At 42.3% G+C, this 17,704-nt stretch overlaps 2 protein-coding genes across 3 annotated transcripts; both read right to left on the bottom strand.

The window, feature by feature from the left end:
• Positions 1-202: 202 nt before the first annotated feature.
• LOC115740060 (serine/threonine-protein kinase BRI1-like 2) lies at positions 203-4,007 on the bottom strand. 2 transcript variants are annotated; one of them, XM_048279460.1, is made up of 2 exons: positions 3,568-3,762; positions 203-3,355 (listed from the first exon to the last, which is right to left on the bottom strand). In XM_048279460.1, the coding sequence occupies exons 1-2, from the start codon at positions 3,611-3,613 to the stop codon at positions 351-353; spliced, it is 3,051 nt and encodes a 1,016-aa protein (XP_048135417.1). In that variant the 5' UTR covers positions 3,614-3,762; the 3' UTR covers positions 203-350. The 2 variants fall into 2 exon arrangements, with proteins under 2 accessions (XP_048135417.1, XP_030529288.1); XM_030673428.2 differs by having other exon boundaries at positions 203-4,007.
• An 8,321-nt stretch (positions 4,008-12,328) lies between these two features.
• LOC115739995 (transmembrane 9 superfamily member 3) lies at positions 12,329-16,521 on the bottom strand. Its single transcript, XM_030673326.1, has 7 exons — positions 16,269-16,521; positions 15,949-15,989; positions 14,262-14,847; positions 14,023-14,160; positions 13,776-13,932; positions 13,186-13,670; positions 12,329-12,890 (listed from the first exon to the last, which is right to left on the bottom strand). The coding sequence occupies exons 1-7, from the start codon at positions 16,418-16,420 to the stop codon at positions 12,671-12,673; spliced, it is 1,779 nt and encodes a 592-aa protein (XP_030529186.1). The 5' UTR covers positions 16,421-16,521; the 3' UTR covers positions 12,329-12,670.
• Between the last annotated feature and the right edge of the window lie 1,183 nt (positions 16,522-17,704).

Consider the following 17,704-nt stretch of genomic DNA (forward strand, 5'->3'; position numbering starts at 1 on the left):
CGGATCGCGTCCTGTTTCCGGTCCTCACATCCAATGCGAACATAACTCCGAACATAACTCCGAAGAATCCTCGTGATGCATTCGAAATGGAATTTCATCAGGGAGGGCCTTGAATGGGCTAGCTGAGCTTTTGTAGCAGAGAATATATACATACACATACTAAGGATTTCAGGCTAAGGACACGGAAAAAAAAAAAAAAAAAAAACAGTATGCATTCTTTGTTGAGCCAAAACTTTCCAAGTAGCAGCTAGATACAGGGATCACGAATCATCAAATCGATACAAATTCACGAATTTTCTTTGTTTTTTTGCTTCTTCTTGCAATTGATCATACTCAAAACGAGTGTGGAATCAACTGCTGCTGCTGCTTCCAGCAGCAGATCCGGGGCTGAGCTCTCTGAGCATGGCCACAACCTGCAACATGTTTGGCCTCCTGGAAGGGAACTCCTCCACGCACTGCATAGATATCTCCATGTACCTCACCATCTCCTTCACCTCCTCCGCTTCCGCCGCCTCGTCCCCGCTCCCTCTCGCAGCCGCCGCCACCAACTCGGGGTCGATCACCTCCTTCTGCTTCCCTTCCCTCACCTTCATCCTCACCCACCCCACCAAATTGGTGTCACCGAAGTCGTCCTTGTCCGTGGGCCGCCTCCCCGCCAGGAGCTCTAGGAGCACCACCCCGAGCGAGTACACATCCCCCTTGGCCGTGCACCGGAAGCTCTGGTAGTACTCGGGCGGCACGTAGCCCGGTGTGCCCGCCAGTGTGCTGACGCTCAGGTGCGTGTCGAGCGCGCTTATGAGCCTCGCCATCCCGAAGTCCGAGATCCGAGCCTCCATGTCGCGGTCCAATAGCACGTTGCTCGACTTCAGGTCGCGGTGTATTATGTGGGGGATGCAGTTATGGTGCAGAAAGCAGAGCCCCTTTGCCGCGCCCCTGGCGATCTTCTTCCTTTCGGCCCAAGTTAGTCTCTGCCGGTCCTGACGCTCTCGAGTCCTTCCGTGGAGCACCTCCTCGAGGCTCCCGAACTCCATAAACTCGTAGACCAAGAGCCTCTCCTCGCCGACCTTGCAATAGCCCAGCAGCGGCACGAGGTTCCGGTGCTTGATCTTCCCTAGAGTCTCCATTTCGGCCATGAACTCACGGTCGCCCTGGCAGCTGAGCCTCACGAGCTTCTTGATCGCGACATGGGACCCGTCCTTGAGTGTTGCCTTGAAGACTTCGCCGAACCCACCCGAGCCAATCAGGGTTGAGGAAGAGAAGTGGTCGGTGGCCTCTATCAGTTGGGAGAACTTGAGCTTCCTCAGTTGCCTCTGGAATGTGGCGACATTGATGCTCAGGGGGTCTTTTTCCCTCTCGATCTTCCAGGTCGTGGCGGCGTGCGATGCTTGCAGGGCACTGAGCATCTTGATCCCCTCGGCCTCTCTTTGCCTTATGCGCATCACCACGGCCCACACGATCAAAATGCCCGCGAAGGCAATGGAGACTAATATCCCAAGGACCACGTTGTTAGCCCACATCACGGCTTCATGCTTTTGTCTTCCTCCGATATCGCCCGAATTCGGATTCGTTGCCGGTTGGTAGTTCTTGCATTCAGGCAATGGAACCCCACAAAGTCCTGGATTGTTCGCATACTGACTCGCAGGAAGCGTGCTAAGCTGCCCTCTCTGCGGAATCTGCCCCGTCAAGTCATTGTTTGAAAGATCTATCTGCACCAGGAAAGACAAGTTCGAGAAGGAATCGGGAATCTGACCCTGCAATCTGTTGTGCGACGCGTCAAACACACCTAGGTCCTTGAGGTTGCCAAGCGACGAGGGAATCTCACCCGAGAGCTGATTATGGGATATATCAAGGACCTGCAGTGCTATCATTTGACCCATTTCGTCAGGAATTTTCCCGTGCAGCTCATTGTAGGAGAGGTCTAGATACTCCAGCGTCTGGTACCTGGTGAAGAGACTGAGGATCGGACCGGAGTACATTCTCGTGAAATCGCAGCTCTTCAATGTCGGGACCTGCAATAGCTTTTCGGGCCTAATCCCTGCAAATTCTAGCAAACCGCCAATGCCGCTGCACGAATTACCAACATTCCTTACAAAGACAAGAGTATTTCCCGAGAGAATTCCGTTCAATGATTTGGCCCCGATCTGCCTGCCGAGCCTGGCTGGAATCTGTCCAGTGAGTTTGTTGCTGTTCAAGTCTAACCAAACCATGCTGGTACAATTTGCTAATTCAGAAGGTATCTCACCACTGAAACGGTTGTGTCCAAGCTGCAGGACGGCCAACCTCGACAAAATGCCGAACTCTCGAGGGATTTCGCCAGTGAGTTCATTGCTCGTGAGCGATACCCATTCCAAATTACTGCACTTAAATAAATCGATAGGGATACTGCCGCTTAGGCGGTTGTTATTGAGGATCAGATTCTTCAGATTCTTGCAGTTTCCAAGCTCCGGTGGAATTGTCCCATTAAGGCCATTAAACCAAGCAATGAGCTGTTCCAAATTCTGAAGCCTACCGAGTTCTGCTGGAATTGGACCGACAAAATTGTTCAGGCTGAAGTCAATCTTCTTGAGCTGAGAACACTTTGACAGTTCGGGCGGGATTTTCCCATTGATGAGATTATCTGGAACTCTCAACTCTTCAAGCGATGCAGCTGCAGGACATAAATCCGGTGGGATGATGCCGGAGAACTCGTTGGAGCTCAAATCTATCACCCTCAGCTTCTTGCAGTACGAGATTGTAATGGGAAACGGCCCCGAGATGACATTTTTACTCAACAGGAGGCTCTCCAGGGCCGTCATGTTCTGAAGAATCGACTCCGGAAAAGGCCCTGAGATGATGTTGTTGGACAAGTCGAGAGTCTGCAACCACGTGCACAATGAGAATGAGGCCGGGATCGGGCCGGAGATGTTGTTGTAAGAAAGCGTAAGCTCCAGTAGTGACTTGCAAGCACTCCCCAACTCGGAAGGGATCCAGCCGCTGAGGTTGTTGTGCGAAAGATCCATCCTTTGCAAGTTCCTTAGTTGGCCAAAGGATTTTGGAATTTCCCCGGTAAACAGGTTTGATCCCAAGTTCAAAGTTTGGAGATTAGTGCAATTCGATAAGGAAAAGGGGATCGAACTCGTGAGATGGTTTCCGGACAGATCGAGCTGAAGTAAAGAGCTGCATGAATGCCTCTCGATCCTCAAACCTGAGGCCGACCCGGATAGACCATTATACGAGAGATCGAGATTCCGAAGCTTATCAGCACCGGAGAGGAAATTCTCAGGCAATGAACCTGTCAGGTTGTTGAAAGAGAGGTTCACATCCACGAGGTCGGGGCACACAGAGAAGAGGCCCTCAGGGACAGGGCCTAGGACACCTGCAAAGGACAGGTCAAGCTGTCTAAGGCCATACGGGAGCTGTAGCAACGAAGTTGAGTTGATTACGAGGGAGTTTGAGGACAATTTCAGAACGGACAATGTGTCGAGAGACCGAAAAGGGTCCAAAGAGACCAAGCCGACAAGGTCGCTCCCGCTGAGATCGAGCTGAGTCGGTCTTCCAGGAGTACTAGAAGAGCAGGTGACACCATACCATGTGCACGGGTCTTTGTTGAGCTGCCAACTCGACAAGGCACCATTCGGGTCCTTCTGGATCATGTTCTTGAACGCGATGAGCGCTCCGGCGTCAGTCTTGATCGATGAGGCCGCCTGCACGGCGGCTGAAACGAGTAGGATGCTCATGATGAAGAGAGGAGGAGACAGAAGAGGGTGTAGTGGCTGAATTGGGTTGCTCCTCGCCATTGAGGGAACGGACTTTTTAGCAGCGGTCTGAGCATTCACATTGATTCACAGAATGCGTGTAGCACAAAAGTTGGAATGAATACTCGGAGAGGCAGGCTCAGAGATTGGATGAAAGACAATGAGAAGTTTTGCTAATTCCTGAGCAAGAGGGGAAGCTTTTTGAAAAGAGCCACCTTTCCCTTTAAACGTCTCATGTGAATAAAGAACAGCCAGACGTGCCAAGGAATAAGAAAAAGAAAGGGATTTGGGGATTGGAGCGATCATATGCAGATGTTGAGGTTGGAGAGAGAGAGAGAGAGAGAGAGAGAGAGAGAGATTTGAGTTGACTTTGAGTCAAAAGAGACAAGTTCTTGCTGAGAATCTGTGCTTTTTCCCTTTCAAAAGAAGTACTTGGATTTTGGAGAGGCTCTTTTCTTTTGCTTTTCTTTTCCTTTCCTTCCCTTCTGTTTTCTTTTGGCCAGTTTTGGCTTTAGCTTTGTTAGGACTTTTCACACGTGAATGGGGCAAAGGCCACTACAAGATGAAACCATTTCCATATGTCCATATTGTTGCTCCTACTGAACATTCAATAGCAAATATGTAAGTCACAAGACTTGATGGCATTAGAGGTAAGTTTATTTAGACTTCGTACAATCCATTTAGGGTGCGCGTGAAAACACTTCTCCATGAGAAATCAACTTCTGATGAGAAGTTGATTTCTTTACTTCTACTCAAAAGTAGAAGTTGATTTTTCTACTTTTACTCCAGATTGACTTCTGATTAGAAAAATTTGTTTGATAACGGTTAAAAATTTCTATTTTTGAAATATTATTAACAAAATCTTCGGCGGCGATGGTCGACGGTGGCGGTGGTCGGCGGTGGTTGACGGCCGCGGCGGGCAACGGTGGCGGTGGTCGGCGGCCGCCAGTCACAACAACGGTGGTCGGCGGAGGCGAGTGTAGTCCAAGAAGTGATTATGGAGCCGAGAAGTCAAAATTGTTTACTTCTCAAAATTGGTCAAAAATCCTATCAGAAGTGAAAAATCTTACCATAAGTGAAAAATCCTACCATAAATCAATTTTTTTACCAAACGGATTTATACTTCAATCAAATTTTTATCAAACACATTTCTTTGCCGGATGGGCTTCTGGCAGAGAAATGTAATTTCCGAAGTGTTTTCATGCGCAACCTTAGTATAAACATCAGCCTTTTTTTGAATAAACAAGGCGTTTAATGGTTATGAAACTACAAGTGACAAAATTCCATAGAATAAGCATGAGGGGCACATCCGTCGTATCGTGCTCACAGACGTTAGATCGTGAGTTTGGAGAGATCTAAGACTTGTGTTGCCGATCGGTTGCACGTGGAACAGCGGCTCATGTCGTACCCGATTTTCGGAGAAAAGAATAGTATTGAGAGTATGACAAGCATGAAGGAAATTTTCAAAGGCAAATCTCATCCAAAATTCCGTGGGCCAATGTCTTGAAATTTTTTTGGGGGGAATTTTGATGATTCACCTTCTTTGCCCCCTAGTGTTAAAGTGCTTCATCTGGATTTAGTGGAGTGCGCATAGCAATTTTTTTTTTTTTTCAAGAAAAATAGAGAGAGAAAAACAGAAAGGCCCCCACAATCTTATGATAAATATCATGATGACATTCCTGGGGCCCCGTTTCTTCAATGATTCTTTGTGACCATAGATGGACTAAGCCACTTTTTTTTTTCACATCTTTTTTTACATTTTTACCCTTCAAGGCTTTTACTCTGATTATCTTTTGAATTTTCATCCTCCATTTGAGGAATTTTTCTTAGCTAGTGTGGGACTAATTGGAGCCACGTGGGCTCTTAATTCTTCTTAGTGGGTCTAGAACATTATTATGGATAGCTAATGCTAACTAGCCTTGCCTCGCGATTGGTGTAGCATTACAAGTCGCGATACTTAGTTCACGGGTTTTTCTTCTGTGGTGTCATGCATCGAATTAGGTCGACCTCATAGATTCCATCTTGCGAGGTCCGCTTTGTGGTAGTGTCCTTAGCTGACCAGCAAATTACAGTGACATCAACAGGGTGATACAAAAGCCACGTCTGATAGATTAGACCCGCATGATTTTCTAACCGAGCCCTAATTATGAAAACTAAATGGACATTTGTTAATACAAAAGTCTTGTAACGCATGCATCTCTTATTGGACTTCTGATCATTCCCTTGGCCCTACATGGGTCAAAGTTTGATGAAATTCGATCCGGTTAAGGATTTTCTTTGACACCCGGTCGGTCAACTCAAGCCCCTCTTTTTGACAAAGGTTGCCATTTCATTGCAATTTAAGTAAAATTTCTGTAACATTCCATGAATTTTACAAGGCGAATTTCTTTTTTTTTTTTTCTAACAATTGATATTTACTATTTTTTTCTTTCAAGCGTTTGAAGTTTGGATTTTATTCGATGTCTTTTCAAAAGTCTTGTACGTGTTGGGAGTACGAAATAGAAGGCATTGCATTTACCTTCATTTGGAGATGTACCGGTACGTTCTTATTTGAGATGAACGGACATTTTTTCTTCTGAAGATACATTTTCCTTCGGTCGATGTCTCGCTTGCTTAGTAAACAAACTATGCTTGCACGAACCCTTCTTCTTTTAAGATAAGAAAGGTGGCTCGAAAAGCTTGCTTTGTTCCTTCTCTCGGCCTAAGAGAAGGGCTCTTGGAATTTGCTGGGGTAAACGATGAGTCATCTTCTAAGACTACGACAAGTTAATCCAAATATTTACTGATGGGACTACTGGGTTCATTGCTTGGGCAGAAGAGCAGCAAAGCAGACTTACCAAAATAGGGATATGCATTTAAAAATATCTTCAAAGGAAAGATCAACTGATCAATTCGATGAATCGGACATCGGTTCGAACGGATCATTAACCTTATGAATCATATTCAAATCTTGCGAGAATAGAGATTTGAACCTATGTTCCGATGAAAAAGGACTGAATCACAGCCATGGTTAAGTCTCCAAAATCACATCAGCTATGATGAAATCAAGAAATCACATTGGCTGTGATTAAGCCCCGAAAATTCTGCCCGCTATGATTAAATCGAAAAAAGGAATCGGCACACATTATGAATGTCCATTTCAATTCTCAGAGTGTGTAATTATGAAACAGGTCAATCATGAGATTAAATCCAAAAATACAGTAATTTGGATAATATTTTTCCAACAATAGTAATTCATAATTTTTCACCTTGTAGATAATGAAAAGCATAGAATTGATTGAGAACCACTTACATGATTCTTCGAAAACCAAGCTAATCCATAGAACAAATAGATTTCTAGAACTCTGTCTCAACAACTAAAACTCCGGTAGTGATGCAGGAACATCGAGTTCTATCCATCAACTCGCAAGCTCAACTCAATCCTCGTAGGTTAATCCAATTGATGATGCAGGAGCAACTAATTCTAAGGAACAAACCACAAGCTCAAACATGATTCCATCGGCAAGTCAAGCAACATCAATGTTCATTCAGGCCAAAACAGATTTTGGTTATAAACTTGCTACAGTGGATCAATAAAGGAGATGCCGAAATGAAGGCTAGCAACCAAAATGCCAACTAAGGAGATGCCAATTCTTCCCTAGCCGAATAAATTCCGTTTCACCAAGATAGTTACCGCTTTTGAAGAGGACCAACAACATATCGACGGGAGGCTATTCTGAGTCATTTCCTTGATTATTTGGTGCTATTCAAAGATGGTTATTTGCTAATCAAGATTGGTGGATGAATTTTGGGAATGATCCACAAGGCTGAAGAATCAATATTTCAAGTCTCTAAAGTATTATTGCATTTCTTAGGTCCTAGGACTTTATGAGTCCTAATTCTTTTTTAGGTTTCAAGAATCAAAGTCCTAGTTTCTAAGTGTTTTATTGCACTTTCTAGTTCCTAGGACTTTAATGAGTTTTCTAGTTCCCACGCCATTGTTGGTTGGGTAGTTCTCGAGTCTTTATTGCTTAGTCTATTTCCTGTATATTAGCCCCTCTATAAAAAGAGGTGAAATCTCAGTTGTAAGCCGGACCTGATTTGATGAATAAAAACTTGTGAGATTTTCCTCTGTATGAGCGAATTTCTTTGGAGAGTGAATAACTCATATCTAGTCTCCTTATCCTTGGAAAGTAGATTACTCCTTGGTGGTGAGCCAAGAAGCCATTTATCCTCGGTTGATGGTTCGTCCTTTACGCCTTGATGGTGAGCTTCTCTTATCCCGAAGTCCTTTATCCAGAGGGGTGGTTCGTCCTTTAAGCCTTATTGGTGAACTTCGTCGATCCCGATCTACATCATCGGCTAGTGGAGAGTCCTTTACGTCTCAGTGTAGATTGTAATATATCCTGCATTTGCATCATCCATCGACATCCATCCTCTCGCATGTTGTTCTGTCCTCGATTCCTTCCTTCATCACTAAAAAAACGACATTCGTCGGCCCAGCACATGCATCAAGTAGTCATCCAGTAACATCCTTCTATCCACTAATAAACTCGACTTCTTTTAAATAAAAGAAATTATAAATGATATTTTTTGTTTCCTCGTACCACAAAATCTAATAATCTTCCGTGTATATCCAATGATCTCCAATAAAACAATCCAAGTGCGATTGAAATCAATAAAATAGGCCATCATATTATTTTCTAGCACAACTTAACTCTCTTGTTAAATCTTACTTCCATAATAGAAAAAAAGACACCAAAAGTGTCATAACTTTCGTATGGCGCTCATTTGAATGCAACAATTTTTTTTTTTATCACTTAAGTGCCATAACTTATGTATGACATTCACTTAAATGTCATAGCCTTTTTTCCGTTCACTTGAGTACTATAGCTTTTAAAAAAATGTTTAACACAAGTGCTATGTCACATAAGATTTTCGGCATACGAGCAGACGTTTAAAAAAAAAATGGCACTTAGATGATCGATTGAAAATTATGACACTCAAGTGAATATTTTTAGAATTTATAATACTCAGACAATCGAAAAAAGGTTACGATACTCAAGTGGACGTCATACGAGAGTTAAGAAACTTATGATGGTATTTATCCCTTCTGTAATGAGTGGATGATATCCTTTAATTCAATATAGCCAACAACAATTCAACATCAATCTCAATCACTAAGAATATCATTAAATCGGACACATTGAAAAATCACATATATGGAATCAATCCTCACATTTCTTTCAATAAATTACCAAAAAAGTAATAAACATATTGCAATTGTGTCAATTCAGTCTTAAACCTTTTTTATTTGTGTCAATTCAGTCCATCCGGCCAATTTTGACAAGCTTGGCGCCGATGTGGTGCTGCTCGTGATAATGTGGAAACTTTAATAATATTTTATTATCTTTTCAAATAATATTTTTAGTTTTTCATTTTTTTCATTTTTTATTGTCTTTCTTTTTTTTCTTTTTCTTCTTCATCTAGTTGGTCCCCGGATTGGCAACCAAGCAAAGGCAAGGGCCGACGAGGCCGAGCTCCCCCAGCCATAGCAAGATCGACCTCGCTGGCCCTCATCTGCGGCCGGTTGTCGAGCGATTGATTGAAGGAAGAACCAGAAGAAAATAGAAGAAAATAGAAAAGGAATTTTTTTTGAAATAATGTCAAAATATTATTACTTTTCACATCAGCGCCGACGGGTCAAAGTTGGATAGATGAACTGAATCAACACAAATGCATATTCAATTGGAAAAAAAATATTTAAGATTGAAGTGGCACAATTACAATAAATTTAGGACTTTTTTGGTAATTTCCCCCTTCCAACAGTCCACATAATATTAGAATCTTATAAGGGATAATAACATTAATTATAACGCATACAACTTAGCAACTATTATCTCAAATAAAAATCCGGGTTACCACACCCACGACTCGAACAATTTGGATCGCCTAACATTGGAATTTCCGTGACATACTTACCATTACTTAAATTAGGCCGTCAAAATAAAAATAGACTTGCATCGGCAAGTTTGTCACCACAACTTCACCAAAATGTTAGTATATCCAAGAAGCCTCTCCGGACGAGTACCTTCTTTTATTTTCTTTCATGTGTTTTCCCTCTTGGCTAAAAAGTAAGACTTGTCCGAAAAATGGTAACCATATTCCACATTTTGCTCACCACCAACTAAACATGGTAACTGGATAAGATAAGTTGCTGGTTTGCATTCTACCTCCCAAGCACGATGATTGCGGGAATTATTATTATTCTATTGAGAAAAAAAAAAAACAAAGAAAGGAAAGAGGAAGAGTGGTTCTTTTGATGCAACTAGCTAGGGTTTCAGCTAGCCAGCAATAGGGGAGGGGCATGGACAAAATGTCATCTTGAGCACGCCAAAACGGGGTGGGGGCGTGGGGGTGGGGTGGGGGGGGGCGGGGGTCTCTACACCACATCTCCCACTAACCCTAATGAGATTATTCTATCTTATGCCAAATGATTGGTTCTGACCTCGAGAAAGCTTCATCCTTTTGCAGTGTGTATGGGGGATCGTAAAGGAAGACAACCCTTTGTCTCTTCAATCCCAATCTCTCCCTCTCTCTCTCTAGCCACACACGAAATCATTGCATTTGAGAGCCTTTTTTGAATGAAATGAAAGGATGATTCCCCTGGCGTGCATGCCTTTGATTGACTGGTATTACTTTGATCATTGCCGCTTTCTGTTGGAGCCTCCTTGGCTGGGAGAAAAAAAAATATATGGCTTTTAATTACTTTTACTCTACGGACTTTGTTAAATGATTGCTATGGATAGAGTCGCAGCCCTGTGTGAAAAAGGAATGCTTTGAAACTTTTTATCTTCTTTAATGATCTTTAATTTCGGATCGAAACAATTGAAGGCGGTACCGAATCGATCTCACTCGCTTGATCCAAAAACTAACTCTGCTCATTTGGTTTTTCATTTTATTGCGGTAATCGAGTTCTGAGTTTAGTTTTGAAAAACCCCCCTTCAAGAAAGACCAAATCGAACAACAAACGATGCTATGTATCATCGCGAAACGTAATTAATTAGTCTTTCTTTTTTTCTTGGGAAAAGGTTGGATAGCTAAAACCACCAGAAGCTGCAATGGTGGGTGGGGAGAGGCTTACGATTTTTTCACCATGAAGCTTTCGTGGTGGATCTCCAACATGCCCCACTCTCCATGACAATGTGCAAAAGGGGAATCATTACATCTCTGCTTTTTAGTTTTGGTTTCTATCCTCGCTTCTCATTCTCAACGGCTGACTATAAACACCAATCATGACATACAATTAATGCCCATTCACTCAAAATCCAGACCCCTAGCAGCATTCGAGCCAATAATTTGTCGGATGTATTCGGTAACAAATTTCAAAACAGGCCATGCGGTGGTGGTTGGGATGATTTAAACATGAAAGCAGATACCAATTGAGGACAGAAGATCTCATCAATTCAACTGTTTCTTGAGTAGGGCTTGAGAGAGATGCTAATTATGAGGTTGAACGGACGTGTTCTAACCATCGATAATTAGCTCTAGGATGAACAAGCATCAATTGAGATCATTGATATAAAGATAGTGCAGGATATCACCCAATATCTTCAAGCATCAAGAGACTCAAATGAAAGGAAAGGTGTAGAAATATTTCAGGATTCCAGGGAAACGGAAGGACTACATATATTCAACAACGAAAAAGAAAAATGGACGTGAAGGCCACCAGAGCAAGAGACTACATGACCTAATGAACATTGATTGAATCTACCAAGAAAATAAGAGAAAAATCTCTCTTCCAAATTGCTTAGATGGTTATTAATCGAGGGAGACTGCTATTTTTGTGTTTGGTATCTACATTATCGGTAATAGCGAAGACCAAATGAACAACAGTGTATGATTTTTCTCAATTGAATACTAAATTTATTTTTTTTAATCAATTGAGTCTTGAACTAATGTCACTTCTTTATCCGAGTCATTCTTTTTGTCAGAAAGAAAAAAGAATCATTGACTCGGACTTTCACATCATACTACATCAGCGCTGACTAGGCTTATTGTGGTGACACGGAGTAAGATTTAATAAAATAAAATAAAAAGGGAGACGAGCCAATCACAGAAACACACATACAGGAGGAAGGGAAACTGAGGCGGCTGAACTCAGCAACCGACGAAGGTCTGGCATCCTTCGTCCAGCCTAGATGAAGCAGTGGCGGTGGATGCCACCAATGTTGGTCCTAGGTGGACACACACATGCACATGAACACCGGCACACACAAGAAGAGAGAGCCGCTGCCACAAATCCTGGCCAGAGCCACGACCCTCGCCACAGCAACCGTCACCACAGCGGTGGAAACTGCAATGACCGTTTCTATTGAGAGGGTCGTCACCGGACATTCAAATTTGTAGCAGGGGTTTGTTCTTCCCGACAGTCATGGACGGATTGAAGATCCAAGTGTCTTGTCCCTACAAACCTAAAAATATTTGTACTATGGGTCTTTTTCCAACCAGAAATGAGACTAGGCTTTGACTGAGACAAGCCTAAGGAACTACGCCAAAATGAACAGTGTGCCTAACATTAGGAATTTCAACCTCCACAAAAATGAGTGCAAACATGCAGAGAAAAGGTTACTTCGCACTGGGGCCATTTACGAAGATATAGAAGATGTTTCCAGTGAGGAAGTTGGGGGATACATAAAAACCAAAAGATTCTCAGCACATAAATGTTGACACAAGTCCCATACCAACACATTATCAACAAAAAGATTGGTGCCGCCGGCAGCATCTTGAGGCCTAGCTAAATGTGCAAAAGAGATGTCAAAGATACTCCCCTGGCAGCACATGGATTTTACATCTAACCCACTTCATAGACTATCCAGAATGCCTATCACCTTGTATGAGAAACTACCGACCTCTCTCCATGGCGGAAATGAGTGGAATTAGGACTAGCCAATCCACTATTCACACTTGATCGACTTGTAAATGTGACGAACAAAGAGCAAAGACGCACGGAATCCCACCATCCCGAGCATAAGAAAGAAGCCATAGCAGATGCAGGCCATGTACCCAAAGAAGAAAGAAGTTTGCATAAAACCAGACATGTCTGAACGGGCATAGTAGTAATACAAGCAGTATCCATAGATAAACAGCCCAGTTGACCCACCGCAAAGGAATGACCTGAAATAAAAATAAAAAAAAAAGTTGAGCATATTCTCCGTTGCATCATCTTTGCATAGTCAATCAATAAATTTACTACACTTTTTTGCTTTGTAGGCAGCACAACAAATTTTCAATCCATGACTTTTAAAAACCCTACCTCTGACAATATCAGATCCTAAACCACTACATTAGAATTAGGATGTCAGCTATAATTTAACAACAGAAATAAAAGCCAACAAATATAAGAAAATCAATGAGTAATATAGGAAAATATGGCAACGCCAAAAGCAAAGCGACCCAAAACGAATCATACCTCCACCACCATTCATGATCTTCTGCAGCAAGCTGGAAGTACGTCAGTGCCACAGTGATGAAAGCAGTCACAATCAGAAGGATAATGAATACGATAAACAGGATGCTGTATATCGTATAAATCCTGTGACCCCATACACTGGCAAATATATAGTAAAGCTCAATATAGATAGCACTGAAAGGAAGGAAGCCCGCCATCGCCATTTGAGGAACTGCACTCCGATACCAAGGCAGTGGGGGAATCTCCCGAGGATACTTTGTGGTGCGACAAGGAGCTTGAAACTCAGCCTTGCTATTTTTGCCAGCAATCCCACCCAATACAAGTAAGGGAGCTGTGACCAGTGTCCATATGAGGAATATGACCACAATAGTACCAAAAGGTAATGCCGCCGTAGAATTGTAGGCAATAGCAACAGTGTTAAGGAAGCAGAAAGTAAGGAACAGTGGCCCACAGAAAAGGCAACCTGTCAGCAACAGATTCCTCACCTACAAAGTTCAATTGGATAGTAAAATCAGCCCACATCATCAGGCAAAACAAGAAAATATTTGACATAAAAGCTAACACCACACAAGCAAAATGCTGTCCAATACCCAGTTTGGTCCCTCAAGCTGGCAATAGAAAGAGGTAGCTGTATATCCGGCAATCCCCGAGGTGAGTGCATAGATGACCACCAGTGCAGTGAACAGAGCCCCTCGGTTATAAGGATAAAACACACCAACCAGGGCAAGCATGAATATGAACACCGTTCTGAGCATTAAGAGAATTGGATACAAGTTAAAAGAATTCTGTAAAACTGCAAAACCAATGATTCGCAAGTTCACATAAAAAGGTCCCTACAGTGTAAACAGCTGAGTGCCAGAACCAAGGGATGCAGCAAATAAAGATTTATGCTTTGGATAACGAAATACATCTCCGTGGATGTACTTCCATCCAGTCTCCTCTTGGTCATCAGCTGCTTCCTCATCCTGAGCATACCTAAACAAAACCAAACAAAATGAAATTGAAAAGATCCTGAAACAAATAAAAATAACAAATTCAAAATGGATCCTCACAATGTAGTCAAATGGAAAACTTACTTGACAAAATCATTTTTGAGCACTCGCATGAGAATTGTTGCAAGGAAACCAGTCAAGAGGAGAACCGTTACACATGAATTGATAATTGAGAACCAATGGATTTCCAAATGATGTGGCAATGATGAAGAATGTGAGTACTTATCCATTCTTTTCTCAAAGGGAGTATCTGTTTCCTTCCATTTCACAGTGTACATAAACTCCACATCCACATCCTTGTCCTCTGTTAGGTCCACCACAGAATGTGGGTCCATCTTAGCGCTAATTTCAATCACACGATCCTTGTTATAGAGAACATCAAATTGTATGTGTTTGTAGAGGAAGTATTTGTACTCGCTCGGGTCAGTTTTCCCTTCCTTATCAACCTTCCCTATGAATCCCCATATTGGCAAGTCATCATAGTACATCTGGAAGTAGTAGTCCTTCTTCACAGCAGCTCTGAACCTGGCAACTTCATCCTTTGATAGCTTCCTTTTGCAAACAACTTTGGAGTCGTGCTCCTCCTTGAAGTTAAGTTTATAGGGAGCACTGACAAGCCGATCTCCATTGAGTACCTCACCAAGAGCTTCTGGTTTGTCTTTCACATGATCTGACAAGTGATAGCGATCTTAGCACATGCGAATTATTCTCACAAGAAAAGATCTTAAGCTGATCAATGGTAAGAGAGAAAAAGCCTCTCTCCCCAACTGCAACCCCTCCCCCTCCCCCCCCTCCCCAAAAAAAAAAAAACCTTCTCTTTTCTCGTCGGTCGGAGTCTTCTTTAGGACGGTGGGAAAAGCTACAATAATCCATCCAAAAGCCGCCAAAGGGAAAAAGTAGATAAGAGGTAAAGGAAGCAAAACCATAAAACCATTTCCCATGCACAAGGTGACTGCTCCCTTCTTCTCTACTACACATGCAATTTATTATTTTGGACTGCATTAACTTCAGAAAGTCAAGGTCTTAAATACCATCCAAAATAGAGGTGGAACCCACTATAGGACCATATAACCTTTGAGCTTGACTTTACTAATGAAGGTTAAAGCCAGTTATTTTTGTTTATGTGGCTTCAATGGATCAGAGACCTCAAATTAGGAGAAATTAATCATAGTTTCCACTTTACGACCTCTCATTAGCTAAACTTGCGACATCTCCTTTTTTTCACCAATAAGTATTATGACTCGGGCTTACTGACTTCCTTCTTCCTATAATAAATTACTGAGCTTCCATATAGTCCAAAACCCTCTAATATTTAAGGATAATAACACAGTTCATTATAAGCGCCACCCTTAAAGTCCAACAGTTTGACATGAACATCATGAGTGATTCATTTCTGTTAATTTCCAGAAGTTTTCCCAGAATTTCTGGCGAAAGTGCTTTCTCCAGCACAAGCTTCCCTTTCCACACGACCTCTTAAGTGAAAGAGGATCCGAAAAAGCTCACATAGTAACAAAACTATATTGAAGCTAACAGCTAAGTGACCCCACACAGCAGTAATTTGCACACCATGAATTAAACCGGAAAACATGTTGAGCACTGCCACCTTCATTCAGCTCAGTGGTAATGGAGAGTCACGTCAAAAGTTAGCACTTTCTTCATTTGTCAATAACAGCATCATATCACTCATAAATCACTCATCTAACTACAAATGTTCAGTCAAGATAGAACCTAAAACCGCTTCGTGAAAAACAAAGAGAGATGCGAAGCGCACCTGGAGAGCAAAACGGTAGATCAAAGAAGCGGTAGGTTTCACTGCGAGCAAAAAACGAGCACATAGCTCAGCATCAGCCAAGGCCAAAAAAAAAATTCTGCAAACGCCACGCGACATCGAGTGAACCAAGACACGAATAAAACAACGTCACAGTCTTAAACGAGCTTCATAGTCAAGTCTAGCAACTCATCCGATGGCACCCAAGGAAGTGCACTAAAACGACAACAGATCCGAACGAAGATCTAGAACAAAGCTCGGAACCGAAGAGAAGTCGAATCAATCGACGAGCAAGGAGGGCGTGGGGGGGCGGCAGGAGTTACCTAGGGTTGTGGAAAGGCCCGACCTTGTTGGCGTAGAGAGGGACGGCCTCGCCGTCCTTGTAGCGGTGGTCGGAGGCGTCGGATCTGACGCCGATCGCGAAGCAGGCGATCGCGAGCGAGATCACGAGGAGACCGGTCGGATGCTTCCTCATGCCGTTCAAGATGCGGGATTGATGATCCTCAGGTTCTTGCTCGTTTACGGCGAGCGGACGAAATCTTCTGAGCAGAGAAGTGTGACCCAAAAAAAAAAACGAAGAAGATAAAAAGGAGGTTCCGGAGTAGAAGAAACAAGAAAAAAGCGAAAAATATTAGTCGAAATTTGTTTTTTTTAATAATTATCTTCTTCGGAAATTGCATCGCAGTCCTTAGGATTTGATGATTTTATAGTTTGGTCCCTAATAGTGGTATTTTTAAGGATTTTGCGCACGGCAACCAAACGAAGATCATTACTGAGCAGGTCCTTGGATCAAATCTAGCCTTTCACTTCTTGGAAAACCACGTATATATCTTGATGTGCAATACCATCCTAAACTTTTAATTTATTCAATATAGTCCTTGAATTATTGATAAATGTTCAATATAGCCTTTTCCATTTGTTTAAATGACAAATTAGACGTTATTTAATGTCGCGAATTATTATATGCTAAGTTGTAATATTATAAACGATAAGTCAACATATTCAATTTTTTTATCCGTTTACTTTAGAAAAGGAAAAGAAAAATTAAAGCATCAATATATCCATCGTTTACGTTGATGACGTTGATTGCATATCTTGACTTTAGGATGATTGCATACTTGGATAATTCACATGTCACTTTTTCTGTTGTCCACCGTTCAAATTTAATGAATTGAAAGTCACATCGACAGATTCCATTAGCTTGAATTTTCTGCAAGTATGTATTGAACATTTTCACATAATCAAGAGACAAGATTACACATTTTTTAATATTTTGGTGACTAAATTAAATAAATTAAAAGTTCAAAAATGACGACGCACAATAGACAAAAGTTTAAGAACCATTGTGCCATCCTCTTTCAAACCTTGCCGGGACTCGAGTTAGCGGGACAACGAAAATTTTAAGGAGTAAAACAATGAAATATCCACTAGAAAGTTGATTAAACATTAAAAGATTGTCTTGGACGATATAAATCTAGGACAAGTGTTCCATCGTTCTCATGGGATTCCAACTATGAGAACACGACATATTGGATGCCCTGAGATGCACTCTTGTGGATGTGATTCATGAACTTAAACAGCTTTAACATGGAGAACAACCAAGGAGAACTTGTCTCAGTACTATAAATACATCACCGGATGACGAAACAGCCCTGAAGACGCCCGAGCCACCCAAAGCGAAGGGAAAGAGTATGCACCGTTACTCCGTGCCTGCGTGTATGTTTGTGTCTGATGTGAAGGCGGATGCATCGTAATGCAC

Source organism: Rhodamnia argentea, chromosome 5 (assembly GCF_020921035.1).
Source record: "Rhodamnia argentea isolate NSW1041297 chromosome 5, ASM2092103v1, whole genome shotgun sequence".
NCBI classification, from domain to species: domain Eukaryota; kingdom Viridiplantae; phylum Streptophyta; class Magnoliopsida; order Myrtales; family Myrtaceae; genus Rhodamnia; species Rhodamnia argentea.